Source organism: Rhipicephalus microplus, chromosome 4, assembly GCF_043290135.1.
Source record: "Rhipicephalus microplus isolate Deutch F79 chromosome 4, USDA_Rmic, whole genome shotgun sequence".
NCBI classification, from domain to species: Eukaryota; Metazoa; Arthropoda; class Arachnida; order Ixodida; family Ixodidae; genus Rhipicephalus; species Rhipicephalus microplus.
The window spans coordinates 79,539,046-79,561,833 of NC_134703.1; the positions used below are offsets into that span (position 1 = coordinate 79,539,046).

A 22,788-nucleotide genomic window follows, 5' to 3' on the forward strand; every position below is an offset into this window, starting at 1 on the left:
AGTTTTGTATGGGCTGTTCTCTCACTGCTCTATTCGCGATGAAGCGATAGACAGGACGGAAGTCACTTCGCTCACTGTAGCGGCCACTTTTCTTCAATACCACCGGCATTTTCGTAACGAGGGAGATGCACTGTGCATATGATACCGCACGAAATTCTTGTGTTTGTGAGGCACATGGTAAGACATGACGCATGGCGGTATTACCTACAAGAGTAGATACGTAGTAGCATACGTTATGTGGCACCCACCTGTAAAACCTCAACCCTCTGGTTATACATGTGCAATCTCCCCATCACCTCCATCTGCATACCCCACCCCCCCCGAAAAAATCTTTTTTTTAGAAATATTTGAGCATAAGGCGTAAGCAGCATCGAAGGTCTCCTAACTCGTACGCTTGTATAAATCAACATTTAGTTCGGTTTTTATAGTGTTTTCTGAAGTGCTGCATAAGCTATATGCCAACACAGATATCACGCATATCAGCAAAGCGACTGTGTTTAGAGATTGCACAGTGACGTGAGATGGAGGCAACCTTCTGCATTACCATCTATTATTACTACATTTTGTAACCACGTACTGAAACTCGTTCATATTTCTCCTGGTAAGTTGTACTCTCATAACTGCTCGTTTAGTGGCATACCTTGCGTACTGGGGGGTCAGGGCATTTCGATCTGCTCTAACAGCTTTGACCTGTCCTCCTGGTGAAACATTTTTGTTGCGGTATAAAACCTCAGTTTCTTTCGCCTCACAGCGAACAGCCGAACGGGAGCCGTGCCTGCTGCGGGTGGCGCGGGCCATGTTCGTGTGTGCCCAGCAGCCGAACCGGCGCTGCTGTGGCGGCTCGGCGAGCCCCGCGTGTCCAGACCACCAGGCGTCGCTCAGCCGCGAGGACCGGCGCCGGCGACGCAGGGCCACGCAGAAGTACCGACTGGCGCACGCCACCCGAGAACGCATCCGCGTCGAAGCGTTCAACGTGGCGTTCGCGCAACTGCGTCGCCTGCTGCCCACCCTGCCACCCGACAAGAAGCTCTCCAAAATCGAAATACTCCGCCTGGCCATCTGCTACATCTCCTACCTCAACCATGTCCTAGACGTCTGAATTGCGGGATCTTTGATGGACAGTACAACGTTTGTTGTCCCGAATCGGTCATCTGAGCCAGAAGTGATGAGTCGAGTTATTTATGTTCGCAAACAGTAGGTCGAGCATTTCCTTTGACTTCATTCAGCAAGAATCCACATCTCCTCAGTGTACTATGCGGAAGGCCTCCGCTGCATGCAGGATCATGACAAGGCACGTTTCAAGAAAAAATACAAAATGGCGGCGTCAGCCTCATGTGAACGGAAACGTTTTAAAGGCTGATATAGACTTATCTGCTACACTTTCTTAGCGTTAATTGCACTAGCCAAATTGTACCAAACAAATTTTTCAAGCATCCAGTAACGTCACTTAATGTCTTAGTGATATGTAGAAACGTTGAGCTACGGAGGCTGACGATCTATTAGGCTGTACTTACTCTCCATTGCTCGAGATCGCACCACTATTATTCGAAATCAGAGTTATTTTGAAAATTTAAGCATCAGGGCTGAGGTGATCGAGATAGCACTTTAAAACCACCTTGCTAAGGCTAGCAGGAGGCCTTTTCTGGCTGCAGAAAATCTCGAATGCAGGGTATATGTTAGTATCGGCCATTCCTTGACGTAAGTCCTGCTACTTTTTGAACCATGCTTTTAATGTCTGAAATACGGAGCACAGTTAAGTTTGTGGCTCTTGACAGTTCCTGTTGGTATTAGCTGGTTTAGATAAGGGCTTTGACGACGTTTTACATACTTGAAGACCTAGAAGTTCCATCTGTACAGAATTTCAGTCCATTCTGTATCGACGTTTTAGCACCCTGTGTGTAATGGATGTTTCTGCAGCTCCACACGTGTGCTCCACACCTGCAGCTCCACACGGTTTGAACGGCGATTAAGGTCATCTGCTAAATTAGTAGCAGAATCTCTGTGAAAAAGTCGCGTGGTACCTGTTCCAAGTCTCATTAGCCACTGTGTAGGGTGCGACATGCAATCAGCTGTGTTAATTTCACTTCATTCAGTGGTGTATTTGCGAATGCTACTACAGTAGCAGGGTAACATGCATTTCGATGTATAATCATATAGTATTACACGGTTTGAAGTTGTCATTTGTCATAGCTTATACTAGACCTTTATATAAACTGTAAATAAAGTTTATAATAGACTCTGATAGGCTATAATGTTAGTAGAAAGAATTTTGAGCTCAACCCGTCACCGATATGATAGACGGAAGATAAATTGACAAGGTTATTTCACAATTTTCCGGTGATTTCTGGGGAAGAAGTATACCACCTGACCGCTTTATGTCGACCACATGCGAGTCCATTCAATAATTCAGTTCCATGTTCGTGGTCATTCCATTTGAACTTGATCGAAAAGGTGGTCTCGATGAAAGTTACCAGCAGATGCAACTTGGCGCACCTCTCTACCACTTCACCATTCAGTGGTGAGCATGTGTGCTTCAACTTTCCAAGATTTTTGCGTGGTATGCTATACGTCGAAGTCCGCTGCTGGGTACGGAACCTGTCATGTGCTGTTGTGGGCTATGCGATACCGAATTTTCCAATGTCCAGTGTCCAGATACGAACATTTCTCAAAGTTTAAGCCCCACCTCTGTTCAGTCTATGATTATCTCTGTAGCGGACTCAAGACACTTGGTTGTCATCTAGTCTAGTCGATTCTACAGATACGTCTGTTGTCGGAATGGAACTTGGCCAAAAGCGAGGCTCATGACGCCCGTCAGGAGACGCCAGTGTTGGACAGCGTCCAGTTTTCGGAAACACAGGGTTACGCATCCTCGTAAGTAACCTTTTTTTTCATGATCGTTGGTTCGCAATTATGTTTATATGTAAAACAAGTTGCAATTAAACAACTATGACTGATCTTTTTCACGAGAGAAAAATACAAAGCAATTACCGTGACGTCACAGCAGAAAATAAGCTCTATGTGAGTGACTGCCGCTTTTCAGTTGGTATTTTGTCACCAGCTTTTAAATAAAGCATAGATATAAAAATTGAATGTTGTGGAACTAAGCAGCTAAATCTGTAGTGAAATAAACAAACCGGTTACTGTCGCCAAAGCACCAAAAACAGGTAAATATCACTGTTGAATTCTGCGCTCACATCAATAACTTATGCAAACATGGTACTTATGTTATTTTGTTATTCATGTAAATTTATATAGCGAGAACTTCTGAGGAATGGTTCGGACGTATCGGTAAGAGCTTCATCAACAGAACTTCAACGACGACATCATTATAATAACGACGTGACGACACTTTTACTTCATTCACACTGGAGTTTCGGCTTCAAACATCTTTTCTATTATTAATATGATTTCGACAGTTCCCTATCAGCTGGGATTACATGCATCTTCGTTATTGCATAACTAAAACACCAAAACTGAGCTCTCACTGTTCGAAAGTTTCGTTTCTTTTAGGTATTCTCGTCGGCGTTGATTCTTAGAAAAATGTTAGGTAATGCGAATGCACATTATTTGATTCGATATTTTGAATTCTCCACAATTCGCAGGCCCTTAGTCAATAAATGCCCAAAACACCGAATTTAACAGCCAAAGGCGGCAGCGCATAAACAGGAGCATAACTCAAAACTTTTTGTATTTTTTGCTTGTTTATTTGTGTGAATTTGTTTGTTTTGTTATTTTCTCGCACTTTTCATTTCTTTGTTAATTTATCTTTGTAAAAGCTGCTTTAGAGGTTTGCGTAACTTCCTTCTGACTGGCCCAGCCTTGTCTTCCGGATATATATGTCTTTCTCAAGCACAACTAAAGTAGACTTCTTCAGCCCAGCCTCGCCCATAAACCCCGAAACCTGAAACTAACTAACCGTCGCTCAGGCCCTTGAGGCGTGGACCAAGCGGACACACGACTCATCGGTCTTGTATCCAAGCTTCTTTCTTTACCGTCTCTTTCACACTTCCAGTCCTTCTGTCTTCGTGCCGTCGCCAGTTCGAGTCATGCTGACGGGTCCGTGTGTGCGCTACGCCCACGGACTCGTCATTCTTCGAAGCCCATTATTTATCACTGTTTCCTCTGCTCGACAGCCGTAGTTCAACGCGCTTCCCGCTTGCTAAGAAAAGGGCTGCGCGCTTGCAACGCCGCCGCTGCTACAACGCCGGGCACGCTGAAGCGCGGCGAGGTTTGCCGCTCGCTGTCGAAACACGCGTTCCCCGGCGACGCGCGTCGTATTTTGGAACGCCGCATCTGCTAAAGAATGCTTGGCATTCGCCAGATTCGCGAAGGAGTGACGCAGGTGAAAGAGGGTAGCAGGAGTGCGAACTGCGGCCCGGGAGTTGCGTTGGCAACGCTGCGCTGAGCGAACCGGGGGCGTCCTTTTCCGTCCAACGTCTTGCGGGAAAGCATTCGCTACAGGATCGCGCTAAAATGCTTGCGAGGAGGAGTGCACCGTTGGGAATTGGTTCTCGAAGGAGGAAAAAAAAAAAAAATGGCGCTATCTTCTGCAGCCCTTCCCTCCACTTCTGCCGTGCATGGGAAAGGCCACATCGGGTGAAAACTGCTATAAGAACGAGGAAAGAATGCTCGTGCATATGTTTGACAGTTTCACAAAGCACGAAGTACATACCTGCGAGACTCACTACATGCTTGACGCCAGTGGTGTAGCTGTACACATATTTCAACGGTTCGGGTGTTCTAGTGTGTTTGTATGTTTGCGTACATACCCACAACGCAAACATGTAAGGGCGGCAGGCGGAGGTTGCACCTCTATTTTACTACGCCATTGCTTGACGAACATGCATGCCGAGCACGCTAGAACAGCCTCTATCTCGAAAAGTCGTTACAGGATTCAGACTGGCATGTCTTGTTTGTTACAAATTTTCAAGCATTTCCCTTATGTTTGTCCCTTAGCAACGTCAAGCATTCGTCTTGTATATCATATTGCGCCAATGATATTCTCGTTGTGAAAATGAAAATTATAATATTACATCCGCGGTGGCTTTCTCTAGCAGCTCCGCTGCAGCGTGTCTGGAAAGGAGAAGACCTGAAATCATTTGCATAATCATCAGGCACATTCGTTTAGATATTTTGTTTTGTTCGCATTGTGAAACGTCGCGATAGAAAGGTCTGCTAGTGACGTGCGGCTTGCGGCATCCTGTTTACGTTTATGCATCTTTGGGCGCTCCTGCAATGCAAATTCCCCGAGGTCGTTGACCCGATCACTGGCAGCTGTTCGCGAGAAGCATACATTACGTAAATGTCCTGGTAATTTCATAATACTAGTCTGGCCTGAAAGTTATCGAGGAATATATATGAGCCGCACATGTATAGCTCTATGAATGACGAAAACGCTCATACAGAAGCATACATGATTTATTCACTCATCATTTACCAAGGGTAGGGTCTGACTTGATTTTTTGGCAATATATACAGATGTTGGTTGGTGGTCTTCAGCAGTTTTGACTTCTTTATTAACATAAGGTTAATGTACAAATATATAATAAACGCAAAGAAATGTCTCAAATGATAAAAAAAAACCGTGTGTGCTTCTCAATGTCATAATGGGTTGACTGATGCGCTGCGCGGCAAAATAATTAATAAGCACCCACTCTGCGAACGTGGTTGTTCGTATACGCAGCTTCCAGCATCATCGCTCTAAGGCGGCGTCTTAAACATGCGAATAATTTGGCTTCAATGTATCCGTACCTGCAAGCTTCGCCACGTAGTCCTTAAAAGCTTTCGTGTCTAGCATTTTACACCCGTCCACCAGCTAGCAAGGCTTCCATGCACGCATTTCAGACTTAAGATTTGGTTTAGTTCACCTCATCTGTACATTTGTAGAGAAATAAAATGCACGATTAATGGTGAGGTTAAAAGCCGAAATATTTGCTACTTGACTAGCATCGCGACCTTATACGCAATACAGTAATGTGTGGTACCGAGACAGTTTTACTTGTAGGCCAAATTTGATCTCGTAGTGTGAAAACCCAAAAGAAAATTAATACCACTTGAATAGCTTTTACCCACGTGATCATAGAATATCGGCCAGTCACAACAAGCCTGGATCATGTGGCTTGGATGCAAACAGATCGCGTCACCACGCTTCCCCAGCTGGCTGTTCACGGGTGGTGATAATAAAGTAAAAAAAAATATGGAAAGAAAGAGAGCAAACTAAAGAGTTCGAGAGGGGTTGTGGGGGTGAAAGGAGGGTAGGGCTTAGGGGGTGGGGGGGGGAGGAAAGGAGCGGGCTCGGATACCAAACTGTTGCCCGAGCAGACGACAGCATCCTCAGCACCTCAGTGACTTTTGGACCCGTGCCCGGCCTGGCAACTTTATTCTGGACCCGCGGCAAGGAGTCTGTCTGTACACCCTCTTGCTTCCTGCTGCCGAGTTGCTTCTGCTTGTTCCTGTTCTCTAATTTGATCGCCTGCTCGTTGCTTTACTACAAACACTCCCTCCTCCCCTCCTTTTTGCGCGGCCTCCGTCTGCTTGCTTTGCATGCTGTATATATATACTTCTCCTCCGCGCGCACGTTGAACGCCACGAAGGCGCCCGACCCGACGTGCGTGGTGTTGCCTTTTTGCATACAATGGGCACCTCTTGTGCCGCGTGCTCGCACGCCAGCAATTAAGCGGGCCTAGCTGCACCGGCGGTTGGAGAACTATTTTGCGAGCGCCGCGCGGCATTGCAAGCGTGAGCTGGGCTGTACGCCGCGGTTCAAGTCCGTTGCCATTCTCGGTAAACATCACCGCTCCGCGATGGCATCAACCTTTGATAATTCAGAGGATTGCAAAGGGAGGGGGGGGGGGGAGTTTGAGCGAAAGTTGTCGGCGCGTGTCCGTTTTTGCTTCCCAGGAAACTAGTTTTCAAAGAACGAATACAAAACAAAAGCATGAAAAAGCGAGGACATGTTAGCTGATCGAGCCAGCCCTTGTGCGTCGAAAGACGCGACGTCGTTTATTTTCGTATATACTCCGCGAACTTATATTCGAGAGTTATGATGCAAGACCGGAGGACGGCTGATAAGATCACCGCGAGCGGCGGAGCTTAGAGGAGAAGAATTTCGAGCGTTTGAAAGCGTGGCTTTCATTGGCCCGCTTAATGGCCCCTTCATTTAGCGTCGCGTGTTTCTGTTCCTTTGCTACGGGTTGCGCTGCGCAGATTCGCTGCTTTGAGTCGCAAGTCGTGCACAAAAGAGTATCTCCCGCGCAGTTATTGATTTATCTTCATATATACAGTGCGTGAAATAATGGCACGCGCAAGACAATTAATTCGACGCCGTAAAGCTTCGAAACCATCGGCGATGGTGGCGAGCGTTGGGAAAGTGGATAATGAAGCCAAAAACGAAGAAAAACAATAGGATTCGAGCAAATCTACGACGCGTTATTGGGGCCTCTAACTGATGGGATAAAATAAGCAATGAAGTAGAAATTATTTGCTTTCATATACCTTTAATAAAAGGAAATCGTAAATGTTTGTATGTACAAATTCGTGCTGGAGGCTGCCGAACACACGATGGAACCTTCGCTTCATCATTAGAGATTATATTCAATTGATATTTCGTGGGGCTTGGAGAACACACCCGCATCTGTCTGCTCCTTCTTTCTGCGCTCTGCGTCTTCGATTCGCGCCGAAGTACCCGATCTGCAGTTCCACCTACAAGTACAAGGCGTCTCCGTTGTCTTCGTACTACTGGGCGTTCCTGTGCTTGCATATGTGTGGACGTTGTAGCCCCGGAAGCACAGGTGTGCGCACAGGAGGGAGGGTGGCGTTAGGGCTCCATTCTCTATTCATCTGAAGGAGGGCGCCAATGACATCCTATATATTTACCAAGTCGGACCTCTCACGTTATTTTTAATTGCGTAGAGTTTAGGCTATACATTATGATACGCCTGGGCGTCCAGACGGAACGTCATTGTCTCAGCAAAGGCAATCTGTGTCAAGGCCAGCGAGCGAGCCCGCCTGACGCCATCACCTCGACGACGTCATCTAACCCGGCTGTGCCGGTGTGTCTTACGCAACGCATGGCGAGCTCCCTCAACCCACGGGCCCGATAACAGCCCGGTGATGCAATCGGCGCCATCCAGTCTGGCGAGTCTTACGCAATGCGTGGCAACATCACTCGTCCATGGGTGCAACCCAGCGGTGGTTCCTGACTGGAGGATTCTGACATCACGGCCAGTGGCGGTTCTGATTGGACGTTGCTGACGTAAGGCATCATCCGGGGCCAACAAAAAAAACCAAGCGGCGCGTCGCAAAGCAGCCGACGTATGCGCTAGAGAGAAGGCATCTCGGCTCTTCGAGTCCATAAGCTGTCACCGAATTTGTAACGCCTCTATTTCTATGCTGTACATAAATCTTGCCTTAACTCCCCGTCGTCTTGTCGGCTCGTCTATCAGCTCTGCGCAGAAGCAGCCGCGAGCTGAGAAACGCGCTACGGAACAACCTTGGCGGCCCGTGACCTCGGCGCACTACGCAACATTGTTGACGGCGGTGCGAGTCGTAACAATTACAACCAATGACCCTTGAGGTTGCAGTCAAATAACTGCTTACTTGCCACTTTCCCCGCGGAAAGCAGAGAATCGATGTCATCAGGCCTTTACGACAAGTACGTCGCCGCTTCATTTTAATTTTTGCATCCATAACGCAGCTTGTTTTCCTTCGGACAGGACTAACAGGGGAATTGGGGAGAGGGTAATTGGAGAACTCTGCACACGCATTTGTCCATAAGCGCTGGCAAGTACCACATGGCGACAGGTGTGAAACAATAACCCGTGAACTGTGGGTGATTTGTACTATGCATGAAGGAGCAGGCATCTGGCGAATGAACCCGGTAATCCTTCATCGGGGCACGCATAACCTGATTCATTGAGAGTCAGGAATGTCCCACGTTGGTCGATGTAATGAGATATACTGAGAGCATGTTCTTCGAAAACCGCTCTCTCATACCTCCTCTTGTACCATTGATCGCCACAAAACGTTCTATTCATCGTCTACTTAGCTGCAACTAACCCTTCTTTCTTTCTTACAAATGCTCCTACATATTAATCTGAGGTTCCTTCTCCCTCTCTTTCCTTTGCCATTTGAACGGTGAGTGGTCATACCCCTCACCTACGATGTTTGCTATACCGTAATAAGAGCACTCGTTAGCAATGGCTAATTATGGTTAGTGTTTACTAAATTATGGCCTATCACTGGTATTTCCAGTAAGGGAGGAAAGTCAAACCAACTCCCTCCCCCGAAACATTTTATTTCTGCGCGGGTGTATAAACGTTCTCACACAGACACATTAACATAGAAAAAAGTTTAGTTTAACCCTCCCGCCTTTCCTGAAAAATTTTTCTGTATACGCCCCGTGGCTAATGTGCACACTAATGTACGAGGGGTACCAGCAACAGTGTCCTTAAACGTTTATCAGTGCCGATCATTGTCAGCAATTCAATCGCATTCATATATATATATATATATATATATATATATATATATATATATATATATATATATATATATATATATATATATATATATATATATATATATATATATATATATATATATATATATATATATATACAACCATGAACTGTGCCTGTCTTGTTTGTGTGTGGTGGAACATTACCGGGACGTCGATCTACAAACTCTTTCTAAGACGTACTTTCTGACTCGACCCCACGAGTATTTATTTCACTAATGGAAGCAAGAGTAGAACAAGTTACCCCCACCTCCGCAACAGCATATATCGATAGCCCGTGCCAACTACTCCCGCGGGTCACTAACTCGAAGACAGCCTTATAAATTGTCCGCTGCATGTTACGACTGCTGCAACTGACAGTATAGATATATAGTCGGCACACACGGCGAAAAAAAGAAGGTATGGGAGGTCGAGCATTCATTCCGCGGATATGTATGGCACCTAATTGCCCCCGCTGTGTAAGCGAAACCCCGTATTCAAATCGCCCGCGAGGGAGACGAACCGGCAATCAAGTTTGCTAATTACAAAGTGAGTGGACAAACAATGGACGTCCCCCACTTCGTTGTCCACGCGCGCAATTACTGTCATACAACTGAGAGCACCCCGTCCCTGATAGCCCTTTGACCCTGTGATTTAGCGCCGGCGCTAGAGGTTTGGTAACCCTTGCTTTCGCGGTTTCTCTTCAAGGGAAAAAATCGTCGGGGTAACGCGTGTATACCTTATACCAAGCGGTAAATCGTGCGGAGAAACAAATGATCCGTGGGCTTCTGCGCGACCTGTCGTTAGCATTCGAGCCCGGTCATTCCTGGCCGCGCGGGCTGCTACAGCCTCGTTTACTGCACAATTCAAAGATTAAGAAGCCGGTAAACTGCCGTGTTACTTTTTCGAGCAGGTGAGCCCCTTTTCATGCGGTCCAAAATCGATATGAAGTTCCGCTGAATTCCCTAGTGCGGACGCTGCAGCTGAATTGTTTCGTCTCGTATTTTCGTGGACTGGATATATATCAATCACCGAAGCCGACGTTTCTATAACTTCCCCGACACATCCCAGTGAATCGGCCATTAAGCAACGTTTTATGTTAAGTGGTAAGCAGAAACGTTTGGCTTAACAGAACGGGACCATGTGGGAACCTTTTGACATATGTAATTAGGATAATCAAGAATTCAGATTTACTTTCTCTTTCTTTTTATGTCATTTACGGCGTCGGGCTTGCTTCAGCCACTGGACTACAACTTAACACGTGTCTTATTAGTGTTTATTTATTTATTTATTTATTTATTTATTTGTTTATTTGTTTGTTTGTTTGTTTGTTTGTTTGTTTGTTTGTTTGTTTGTTAGCACCTAGTACTTCACTTGAGCATGCAGACCACGGGCTAACCTAGTACATCTCAGTTTGCGACCACACCACATGCTGCTGTTTTAATTGAAAATCTAATTCAATGCCCTTGTACTTAACGTCCACTTTATAAACATATACGCGAGCCTTTTCTTTCGTTCGCATCGAAGCAGTGACCTCCGTAGTGTCAAGGCGTTGAAACCGCGGCTGCTGAGAACCACGTGGCACGGGAAAATCGACAAGTTGGCCGCCATATGGGACATAGAAACCGCCTACGCAAAACGGAAGTTACGGGAGCTTGCTGGGAACCACGACGGAAGAGTACTTTTCTTACACCGAGCTATAGCACAGTGATCACACAACAACAGAGAGGGATAAGAATATCTGTACATAAGCTGTCGCACGGCATCTACGTATAACTGACTCGTTGTGCGAAAAGCTGCTGCAGTGCGGATAACGTTGCAGCAGACCAAGGGCGTAGCCAGGGGGAACTGGGCGTTCAACCCTCACACCCTCCCGAAATTGTTCTATGTTGCTTGCGTATATATACACACACATGCAAACGAAGGCACGAACATGCATACAGCATTCTTACCCTCCCCCCACCCCGAAAAAAAAAAAACGTGTGCATCGCGCCTTAAATCACCACACTCCCATGTACCCGACTAATAGGAGTGCAAACTACACTATCCTTATTGTAAACCATGTTGTACATACAAAGCTTAAAGGCAAGTGGTCCGAGATCGTGTGCGTGCATGGTAACACCGTATAGCTGTAACACGAATGGTAGTTTGCCGGAAACGATCCAGGATCTCAGTCACGGTCATGAACACGGCCCAACGACGACGAACCATGCTAGGTTTCGTGCAATCACGTCAGACAGCGAGGCACCGAGCTCACACAGTTTCGATGCAGTCGGTGAACCAGTGCTCACGCAATTTAACTCGTGTGTGTGTGTGTGTGTGTGTGTGTGTGTGTGTGTGTGTGTGTGTGTGTGTGTGTGTGTGTGTGTGTTTGTGTGTGTGTGTTGGTCCTGTCATTCAGACAAAGTCACACATAGCAAACCAACCAGTAATGAAGCCAAAGAAAGTGCAGGGTATAGTACGAAGGAACAAGACGCTGCCTCTAAAAAATGATTTCACAACCTGCGCATCACTCATGCGATGACTTGCCAACTGTGATACAATGGCCGCTGCTACGTCATCTCTCTCTCTCTCTCTCTCTCTCTATTTATAACCTTGTGTGTGTTATCCAGCGCCATTCGCTGCATGGTGGCGAAAGCTGTAAGTTGGATCTCGCTATCCATCGGTAGTTGGGGCTCCCGAGAATACGTGAGCCAAGCATTATAGCTCAGCACGTGGCCTGGAGTTTACAATTGATTCTTAAAGACAGCTCGAAATTGCTCCCGCTTTTCACTACCCAAATCATCGTGCCATATACCCAAAGTCTAAGCCCATTGGCTGATTTGAGCATCGTTATCTGCATTGTTCATATGTGGAGTTTAACGTCCCAAAACCATTAGCTGCATAGTTACCGTTGCCGCCGCGAGATGCCGCGTCGGACGCGGGAGTCGGAAACACGTATAAAATATTTTCATTTCAACGTTTCCGTCGCTGAGCATCTGCGATCCAGATTCACCGCAATGGACATTAACGGGCCAATACAGTCACATAGTTTGCCTGTCGGAAGGAAATTCACTTATCGTTGTCTACGTGCACCTGCAGCACGAGCAAATGACTGATTTGCAGGTAATACGTCGCCAGTTGCTGTCTTCTCATGACAACGCGGCGCTATGACACCTCACTGCAGACGCCACCACTTCGATATCGAAACCAAAGGGGGGGCGAGGGGGTGAGTGTTCAATTTCTCCCAACCCCCACCCCTTTGCTACCCCCATACACTGAGATATCACAGATGGCCAAACGACTGCTTTAAAGGCAGACCTTTCTCGCTCACATCATAGTTCACTACAAATTAAAAAGGTACCTAAAGTACAGATACACGTCTTATTAATATACCGTACTGCGTTAGCATTACATACATATATTATAAAATTAAGGTTGAGCTTCACGGCAGTGTCCAGGTGTATACAGTATCATCTTGCACAAACCATTGTTTACTTATGAATGCTTTCTGGCTTTAGGTGAGAAGCCTTCTTATGATTCTATAAGTGTTATCTTCAAATGAAGCCGAATTCTGCACTTATCGACAATAGGGTATATTCATGGCACGCTTTTTATAAGCCGAATTTCAATAACCACTTGACCCGCTTGTGCAGATAGAGACTCGAAAATTGTTCCGTCTCTAGTAGCCGTCCTTATGTAAACTAAGCGGGGCAATATCGTGTTTTCTGATCAAAGCGCGCGTTCTCGCGGACCTTGATGGCGACAAATATCATCGAGCTCTTGCAGGAAAAAAAAAAAAAACCGAAGCGAAACTGAACGAGGAAGTGACTAGCTGCGCCGTCGCATCTGCACATCGTCTAGGCAATCATCGATGCTACTCGACACAGTAAATGGCGAGCGCTATAAAACCACCCTATTGAGTTACGGCAATCAAACCTGGGCGAGCTTGTTGATTCAGGCGTGCGCGGAAGCGACATGCCGCAAGTGCCTGTTTGTTTTCCGGGTCGAGGATATCTTTGCGTGTGTGAGTGCGTGTTACTCGCTGCGTGCGCAAACAACGTTCAAACAGCTCCCATTCATATTAGCTTACCACACCGCACCCTTTCTGCACGAGTTCTTCGTACTTACCGCGCGGCGTTTGCGGTTTGGCGGCATAGCTAGGCGACACGGTTCGGCGAAGGGGAGAACACTACAAACACAGATAAGAAGCAACGATGACGACGAAAGTGATTGCGGGCGCGCGAGGTCTTGTTTGCCTTTTCCCGGCGGCCGAAACAATATGTCCCTCTCCACGCGTTCCTGCCTGCTGCCCCACAAAAGAGTTTTCCTGCGATTACAGCTTATTTGATTTTTCTCTTGTATCTCTCTCCGCCCTCTTTTCAATTTACAAACGAGTCTTTCGTGGGCCGCGTACTCAGACAAATAGGCGCGCCTTCTGGTGAAAAGAAAGCACAAAGGGAAGAGGGAAAGGAGGTGGGCCGGAAACGTAATTGCCGCACTGTGTAGCACGCAATGGCTGACCGCGCAGTCCGCTGCATGCTGTTGGGTCGCCGCCGACGCAGCAGAGAACCGTTTGTTTCTTTCTCGCTTAGAATTCTAGCGTCCGTGAGTGCGACGGTACAGCGAGAGCAGCTGGTTCGGCCCGCAATGAGAGAGCCAGACAGGAGGGCAAGAGAAAGGGCACTTCAAGCGGGATGTCGGGGTATTGTGCAAACGCGTCGGTGGCCGCATGGCCTGTCGTCCTTGGCGAATTTGTCACGCAGAGCGCCTATCGACACGTTTTTTTCTGCGCGCAACCGCGCTGCTGTATATATAAGTACCCGCGCTACCCTATATATTTTTTTTCTATATCTCCCGAATGAGTAAGTGACGGCGGTGATTGCGTGCAGCGCGTTCAAGTCACCCTTCGCGATTGGTCGATCTAATGAGCATATTACGGACCGCGCGAAGGCTGTAGAGACGTGGATGCATCGATTCTCTTCGATCGGAGTCGATCGACGGATGGCCGCGACTCCACACTTACATATTTATTTATTACTAGTTTATTTATTTATTGTTTTTATATATAGTTGCTGCAGTAAACTCGGCGCGTCACATTTCGCAACCAAGTGATTTCATAAGCAGCAGGGACAAGTTTTCTTGAAGTATCCGGGAAAAAAAAATAGGCGCTTTTGTGGGACTACATTCACTGGAGGTAGGATGCACGCAATTCGGCTCTGCAGCCTTCACTTCAGTGCCGAAAAAAATTGCACCATCTCCCCGAAGGAAGAAAACCCTGATGGGATGCGAAGCAGCAGTGTTGCGCACGGGTGGCGTCACGGGTAGAACGGCGCAAACGCGGGTGTTGCGGTAATCGCTGGAAGATTCGTTTGAAGCGATGGCTGGCGCAGGTCTTGTAGGTGACATGGGCAGACATGTTTCAACACGTACGTTAAGCCTGCGTCAGGTTTATCGCGCGTGAACCGACGAGTCGGTGGTGTGACGAGCAGATGTCGCGGCAGTCGTGTTGCGGGTCAACAGACGAGGCGGTAGCTGCGGGTGCCGCGGTGAGCGTGTGGCAGGCGAGATAGAGAGTCACGTCAGCGCGCACTGCGAGCGGAGTGTGACGTCAACGGCAGCAGCGGCATGGCCTACTTGGCACTGCGCCAACATCTGCGATGTGGGTCACGTTCGTACGGAGGGACAGCGTTACGCGGTTTAGTCAAAGAGCTGCTTCGTATCTAAAAAACATGAAAGATTTATTGAACGAGCGACGGGACAGAAGAAGAGGAATCGATGACTTTACTTGGTGCAGCTACAGAGGAGCTGGATGGAGAAAAAAATGAACAGTAGACAACGGGACTGTTGAATCAAGTTTCATTTGTGGAAGTGAAGACGTAAGAACGCAGAATCACATTAGCAGATACAAGTCAACGTTAGCTGCCCTATAGACAACATTAGTTCGGGCTAATTATAGGTTATAGTGTCAAAGTAAGCATGACATTTCTAGACACTAAGTCGGGCAGACGCTCTGCCGCACTAGATTGCACCGCCTGCGGGGTCAGCACACATTTCCGGTCATAAATCACCGCACGACATTACACAGCATACGTTGTAGAGGTCGAAGGAAGTCGTTCTCTTCATAATGCAAAGTGGGGATAACTGAGAGTGCACGCACAAACACAGAGGCACGCATGAGCGCACAACACACACACACACACACACACACACACACACACACAACGGAGTGAGGAAAGCATGCATAAACAGCACGTGTGCACGCGAGTGTACCCTCACGCTATTTGCTCAGTTGCGTGCCGAATGATTTAACGGTAACACGTGAGACGATGGCGCATAGCTTCTTTGCTTCTTTGTATAGGGAACTATAGTTCTGTGTAATTGCAGTGGTGGACGTGTGCGTGTGGTTGATCGGTGTAAGAATGGCACACTGGGGGCGTTGGTTAAGCATATCGTGAAGTGTCCCTTCAACTGTGTCTGTATGGCTGTCCCTTTTCTACGACAATGGGCATAAGGGAGAGTCATTATTACACACGCGGAGCGCTCCGTGCGTGCGTCGATTATAGCGACCGCACCAAGAAAGCATCGGTCGTAGGTCGAATTTTCAGATTAGGACGAATTTTTGTTTTCTCGAGTTAGAACACTTTCTTGTTCGGAAATCTGTACGTATTTTCTTTGCAGTTAGGCGCTGCACACAGATGGATGTGAATTTTATTTTTTTTGACGATACGAGTTCTTTGCCTTGTTACCGTTGCACGTGCGTATGCGAGTGAAAATCACCGCTGTCAATTCCGCTGCACATTTTCCTTCAAGCGGAGCCACAGCGCTGCATGCAATTAAGCGGCGCCACAGCCGAAGCGTAGAATCGACATGGATGTGATCGATAAATGCCTATAGACGGGCAAGCAAAGGCGAAAGAAACAGAAAGGAACACCCTCGTTTCGCTTTATCGTTACTTTATAACTTGTCTCACACACGGCCACCCACCCTTCTGGGCGGCCGCCTTTTTGACGCGATAATTACCGTTATGCACGTGGCTTCTAATTAGTGTCCACCTACAAAGTGAAAGCCTCTCTCTCCTTCTTCTCTGTACCCGTGTCGTGAGCTGCGATGCCGTCAGAGCTGCTGCTTCCGTTCGCTATAGTACCGACGCCTTTGTCGAACCGTTCGGTGCTTTTATAATGCGTCGCCGATCGCATCGTGCGCTGCGGTCACCACGGGTTCCATGTTGTAAGCGAATGGCGCCCGAGGCGATGGCTTACGCGAGGCGCGCACTCTATACATATATATCGCTTGTCCTCGATCAACGCGTGATCGCCTCCGTTCGTGCCTGCACGTTTCAAACGAGCGCGAGCACCTCCTTGTGTCCAGGCTGTTAGCGATTAAGTCGAGGGTGGAGGGGGAAAGGGTTGACCTGCTGCTGGAGCGAGCCCAACGAGCATTACGGGGGGACGATATACGAACGCATTATCCGAGGGGGAGGCGTATCGAATGCGATGTGGTGGCCGCCGCAAAAGATCGAAGGGGTGTTCGTGTGCCGACCACCGAAGACGATCGCGTATACAAATGCCCGATTCGCGTCGTCCATCATTGGCTGTACGATGCGGTCGACGACTTCGGAAGCTTCATATGTATATATGTATGTGCACAGAGGAAAGCGTGTCATTATTGAGCAAATCTGGCACGCCTATCTTGCTATATAGACTGCAGGGTCCGAACTTACGCGACTTAGCTAACCTTCTCGAGTTACATGAGCTATGTCGAGACGATTCCTTTGATAGACGTTTGGGCAGTTAGGGGAGTGTTAATGTTGCAATAAAGAGTTAATGGCATGAACTACTTCAATCTGCAGATGGGTCATGTGTCTTTGATCGCGCTCTTGAGTGTGTGTTATGTGAGCGCATTTATTTGCAAGCTTCTATCAAATTAGCGTCAGTCCCTATCCTCTCACATGTCTTTCCCGCTCTCTCTGTCTCTCGTTGCTTGCTTGGATGCCTATTTTTATTATTGGCCTTCCCGTTCGCACTAATTCCATGAATATAGGGTATGTTACTGTGTTTAATCTTTGCCTTTCTTTGTCTTAGTCAGTTAAAGCATGTCGTTCTCTTTATGCACTACATTTAGACACGTTAGTGTGCACATACTAGACGGTTCATGTGCACTTTATGCAGGAAATGCTATAAAATGATTTTGTTTAACTTCACTAATAGCCCACAAACTTGTGAAGGGGCTATTTTATCCAATTTGAGATATCTATCTATCTATCTATCTATCTATCTATCTATCTATCTATCTATCTATCTATCTATCTATCTATCTATCTATCTATCTGTCTATCTATCTATCTCTGTCTGTCTGTCTGTCTGTCTGTCTGTCTGTCTGTCTGTCTGTCTGTCTGTCTGTCTGTCTGTCTGTCTGTCTGTCTGTCTGTCTGTCTGTCTGTCTCACAACCTTTTGGTCAAAGGTATATTCTTTTCCTCTGTTTGCTCGCCACATCTTACATTAGGAACGTCAATTGCATAGAGCTGACGAACTAAAAGCCCCGTTTAAATCTTGGTGAAAGCTCTTTAGGTACCATAAGTGGTTTGTGTACAATCACTAATTCATTTACACCAATATTGATTGCACATAACAGTGCTTGTTGCGCAAGCTCAGCATTTTTTTTTTTTTTTAGCGTGTCGCACGACCATGGACATAGAGGAGGCACGTCAACGCCTATCAAAACACGCTGCATTGCTGGTAAACTTTAATAATAATAATAATAATAATAATAATAATAATAATAATAATAATAATAATAATAATAATAATAATAATAATAATAATAATAATAATAATAATAATAATAATAATAATACCTTATATTTCTTCAAATAAAACAGTACATGTGACTAGGCCTGCCAAAGCCAATTGGTGGCTTGAGTGGCAGAGCCTGGCAGGCAGCAAAACAAACCGGACGCGTTACAAGATTGTATTTCATGGCCTAAGAGGGATGATAGGAGAAAAAACAACGTGAACATAAGATTAGAAACAGCAGGGCATACAAGCAATAGTTACAGCAATTGAAAGTGAAAAGGTATAAAGGAAAAAAGAACAGAGTTACAGCAAATGTTTCTTAAGCAATGTACCACACTGGATGATTGTGCAGCATCATGCTTGCGAATGAGTGTATATTAAATAACACACGACATGCATTACAATTGTAGACAGATACGCCGTAGCAGTTTCTTTAATTTGTATTTTGTTTTTGTGCGAAACTTTGCTGGGGGGTATTACATTGAAATGGGTTGGGACATAATGGGCTCGTGCCCCGCCGCGGTGGTCTAGTGGCTAAGGTACTCGACTGCTGACCCGCAGGTCGCGGGTTCAAATCCCTGCTGCGGCGGCTGCATTTCCGATGGAGGCGGAAATGTTGTAGGCCCGTGTGCTCAGATTTGGGTGCACTTTAAAGAACCCCAGGTGGTCGAAATTTCCGGAGCCCTCCACTACGGCGTCTCTCATAATTATATGGTGGTTTTGGGACGCTAAACCCCACATATCAATCAATCAATCAATCAATCAATCAATAATGGGCTCGTATTCTAGTTCCATACTTTGTTGAACACCGCGGTCTCTAGTAACGTACTTTGGGCCTTAAAGAACGAGAATAATAATAATAATAATAATAATATCTACAGTTTAGGTCTCAAAACCACGATATCATTATGAGGGATGGTGTAGTGGAGGGAGTCCCAGTATTTCGACCATTCGGTGTTCTTTATCGTTCACTGGCATCACACATTACACGGACTTTCAGCATTTCGCCTCCATTGAAATGCGACCACCGCTGGCTGGTTATGTTTCGTGGTGAAAAATGGTCGATGCCTCCGGGAATTTCCACCGCCTGTGTTCTATAAGCATGGGCATGAACCACACTGGGGGAATAAAAACTTACAGACAACTTGCTTGCGTTTATCGCCGTTCACCCGCGGCCGGTTCTTCATCGAAAGACGCATCTGTTGAATATTTCATAAGCATGTAATAACGCTTGTGACTCACGCCTATGGGTTTTTGCTGTATCACGTATTGAAACTGATAAAGTATGACTGATACCGCGTAGAGGGAGAATAATGCAACGAAAAGCTAGGACGATAGCCCATATCGACTGCAGTCGAACAGCTTTACAACTAAGTGCTCGGGGCCTTAACGAAAATATTTCGTTATATGGCCAGTACACTCCATAATAAAAGTGTCTCACTGGAACGTTCGCATTGTAGTCATCATTTAAAGAATTTCTCGAAACCACGTTTGAATTCGTTAGCAGGGCATTGTAATATGGTAGGAAAACACAGAACTGCTTTTAAAATTGTGCAGTTGCCCCGCCGCGGTGGTCTAGTGGCTAAGGTACTCGGCTGCTGACCCGCAGGTCGCGGGATCGTATCCCGGCTGCGGCGGCAGCATTTCCGATGGAGGCGGAAATGTTGTAGGCCCGTGTGCTCAGATTTGGGTGCACGTTAAAGAACCCTAGGTGGTCTAAATTTCCGGAGCCCTCCACTACAGCGTCTCTCATAATCATAAGGTGGTTTTGGGACGTTAAACTCCACATATCAATCAAATAAATCAAAATTGTGCAGTTAGTGTGGTAAATACTACTCCGCTGAATTGTGGGAAGTATTACTTCGGACCAACTGCCTGATGTGTTAATAAAAGGTTAATCTAGAGTGACAGTCATATCACAAAGACTAAAAAGGCTTTGCCAAGAGTGTACCCACAAGCCAACCTTTGCGCATATATGTAGCGTCGCATCCTATGAAGTGCCTCCTCCTCCTATCTCCTCCAAGTTGCGGAAATAGTAAGCAAGCGTAAACACGAACACGAACGCGAGATAATACAAGTTGTGAGGATTCGGAGGTTATAGGTGATCAATGTGCTATAGTTTACCGTGTAACATGCCATTCGATAAAGAGTTACAATTCTTGCGATCGGTGTTTCAAGCGGCTTATAGGAAGTGTTTATCTGATCAAAACTGTTCCACTAAATCGCAATAAGTCAGCGCTGTCGTTTGTTCCGGTTCGGTGTCCATGATCGTCGACCTGCGCTGTTTGATTCATGATGCACTTCGAAGCCTTGCGAAAGACGTATACAGGAGTCATCCCAAGCCGGCGACGAGCGAGAGTTACGCGATCGAATGAGATGTCAGCCGCGGCGCGTGGCCCAAGACGATAACTCTCTTGCGTATACTGTATACTAACCGAGCGCCGCTTCGACCCGGCGGCGTAGATAATTCGACGAATTAAACGAATCACGACTGTACACAACGCGTCGCCGCCATGTGGTTAAAGGCCTGCGCGTACGTATTATACGCAGTCTGCGTCTCTGGTATGGCGTTGTCCCCACGATCACTCGTCACAGTGCTTAACCACAACGACATGACAGGACGATAGCGCGTGTGCCGAGGTCGCGCGAATTACGGTGACCGCTCGCGCGCTCTTCGAAGTGGGCCAGCTTGCGCGTTAACGAAAACTCGAGTTACACGGCGACCGGCCGAAATAAATGCCATGTGCGCGCTTTAGATCGCCCGGTCCCAAATACTAGGGCATCTAACTGCCTAGCTGAGTGGCGTGGCGTGAAAGGCAAACAAGAAATGTACCGCCGACGAACAACATTAAAGCACGACCGAAGTGTCACAATGACCTGAACGCCCGCTGTGTGTGTGTCGATTGTTCAATAAACGATCGAAGGCCCCGGCGTATGATCGATCAAGGTGGCCGAGCTGGCGCGCCGGTTAGGGTCGATTATTTATCTTTACGACCTCGACTCCGTGAGCTGAACGAATTGAACGAACAGATCGCGCTGGTTCAGTGCATGGCGGGAGACATTGATATCTGCAGTTCCTGTCTCGGTACGAAAAAGAATGCGAGAGTGCACTCCTGCGAGTGGTCCACAAAACATCGGGAGCGATCTTACGTACGCTTCAAACTTACTTTCCGATGCAGCCTCGGGTCTGACCTAGTATGACAATACGGGGTGTGATGATTTATTCTTTCGTACTAGAAGCATTTTGTCGAACTCACTTTATGGCGTAATTAATAGGTCGATCGTCCATGCTTCGAGGCTGTTCAAATCGTTGAAGGATAGCGGACAATAAAACGAAAACAAGAACGGAGACTGACTTCACGTGTTCTGACTAAGGCGATTACATGTATACTTTATTTGGAGATTGCCTTCCACGTCGCGCTAAGTTTGTTTCGACACGCGATGCAAAGTGGTCGACTCAGTTCATTTGTTGCAAAAAAAAGACATAAATAAAAGTCTCATTTCGGCATGCTTCACCGAGTGGGTATAATCTAGGGGTGTTCGAATGGTGAATATTAAAACCGATTCAAGTAGGAATCGTATATGAATAGAATATTATTCGAATACTTTTCGAATAGTAAAGCAGACATCTTCAAAGCAGCCCTAGAATGGCAATGCAACAATTATTGAAATAGGCCAAGAATTCGACAGCATTTTATTTGGAACAAGTATTCACGAGCTTTAACAAAGTAACATACGATTACTTTCAAATGACAAAAAATATACCATAATTCAGTAAACTGAAACAAGTTGTTATGTATAGCAGCAACAAAAACCTTAGAAATTGCTTTGTAAATGCAGGCTGAAATACAGCAGTGGCCACAGTATTCGAGGTGGCACTTAATCAAGCGCTTTTAGATAAACTGTTACAAAATATTAAACAGTATTCATGAGTCAAGATCGCCATGAATGTCGTGATGAAAATAGTGGCTTGATGACTTTGTCACTTCGTTGACTCCGAAGAATTAAGAAAAGACTTCGTCATTCTGTAATTAACCTAGCGTTCACTTTCTCGTGAAGCCTTGAGCTGTGTGCATATTGGTAACTCGATCATTGAACCCATAAACGTTGTGCTCTATTTTGCAACGTTTCGTTCCTTCAATATTTTGTCACCAGTGCTAATTATTCGAAAAATATTCGGTATTTCTAATATGCAATATTCCATTCGAGTGCCAAATCGAATAGAATGCTATTCGATTAGTTGACCGAAAGTGTCGAATATTCGCTCGGCCCTAATCATACGGAACGAAAACTCTATATTTCAGTATCGATGTGAATATTTTAGTCATATCAGAATCTATATTCTTACTGTGAGGATTTATTCTGTTAGATGATAGAGCTAACGCTGCACAGAGCACAAAGTATTGCTGGCCAACAAGGCAGCTCGAGAATCAAACCATAACAACATTGTCATCATCCATTGGATATCATTTCAGTGCCTGTGCCGTGGTGACATTTCCATACGCGTGAAATCAGCC

The 22,788-nt window shown here is 46.3% G+C and overlaps 1 protein-coding gene and 1 long non-coding RNA gene across 2 annotated transcripts in view; both read left to right on the forward strand.

Moving 5' to 3' along the window:
- Positions 1-756: 756 nt before the first annotated feature.
- Positions 757-1,250, forward strand: LOC119172749 (helix-loop-helix protein 2). Its single transcript, XM_075892997.1, has one exon. The coding sequence runs from the start codon at positions 797-799 to the stop codon at positions 1,097-1,099; it is 303 nt and encodes a 100-aa protein (XP_075749112.1). The 5' UTR covers positions 757-796; the 3' UTR covers positions 1,100-1,250.
- A 1,320-nt stretch (positions 1,251-2,570) lies between these two features.
- Positions 2,571-22,788, forward strand: part of LOC119171416 (uncharacterized) — a 60,956-nt gene continuing 40,738 nt past the window's right edge. The window contains exon 1 of the long non-coding RNA XR_012894928.1: positions 2,571-2,871. This is a non-coding gene — a long non-coding RNA (uncharacterized LOC119171416). The remainder of the gene's footprint in view (positions 2,872-22,788) is intronic.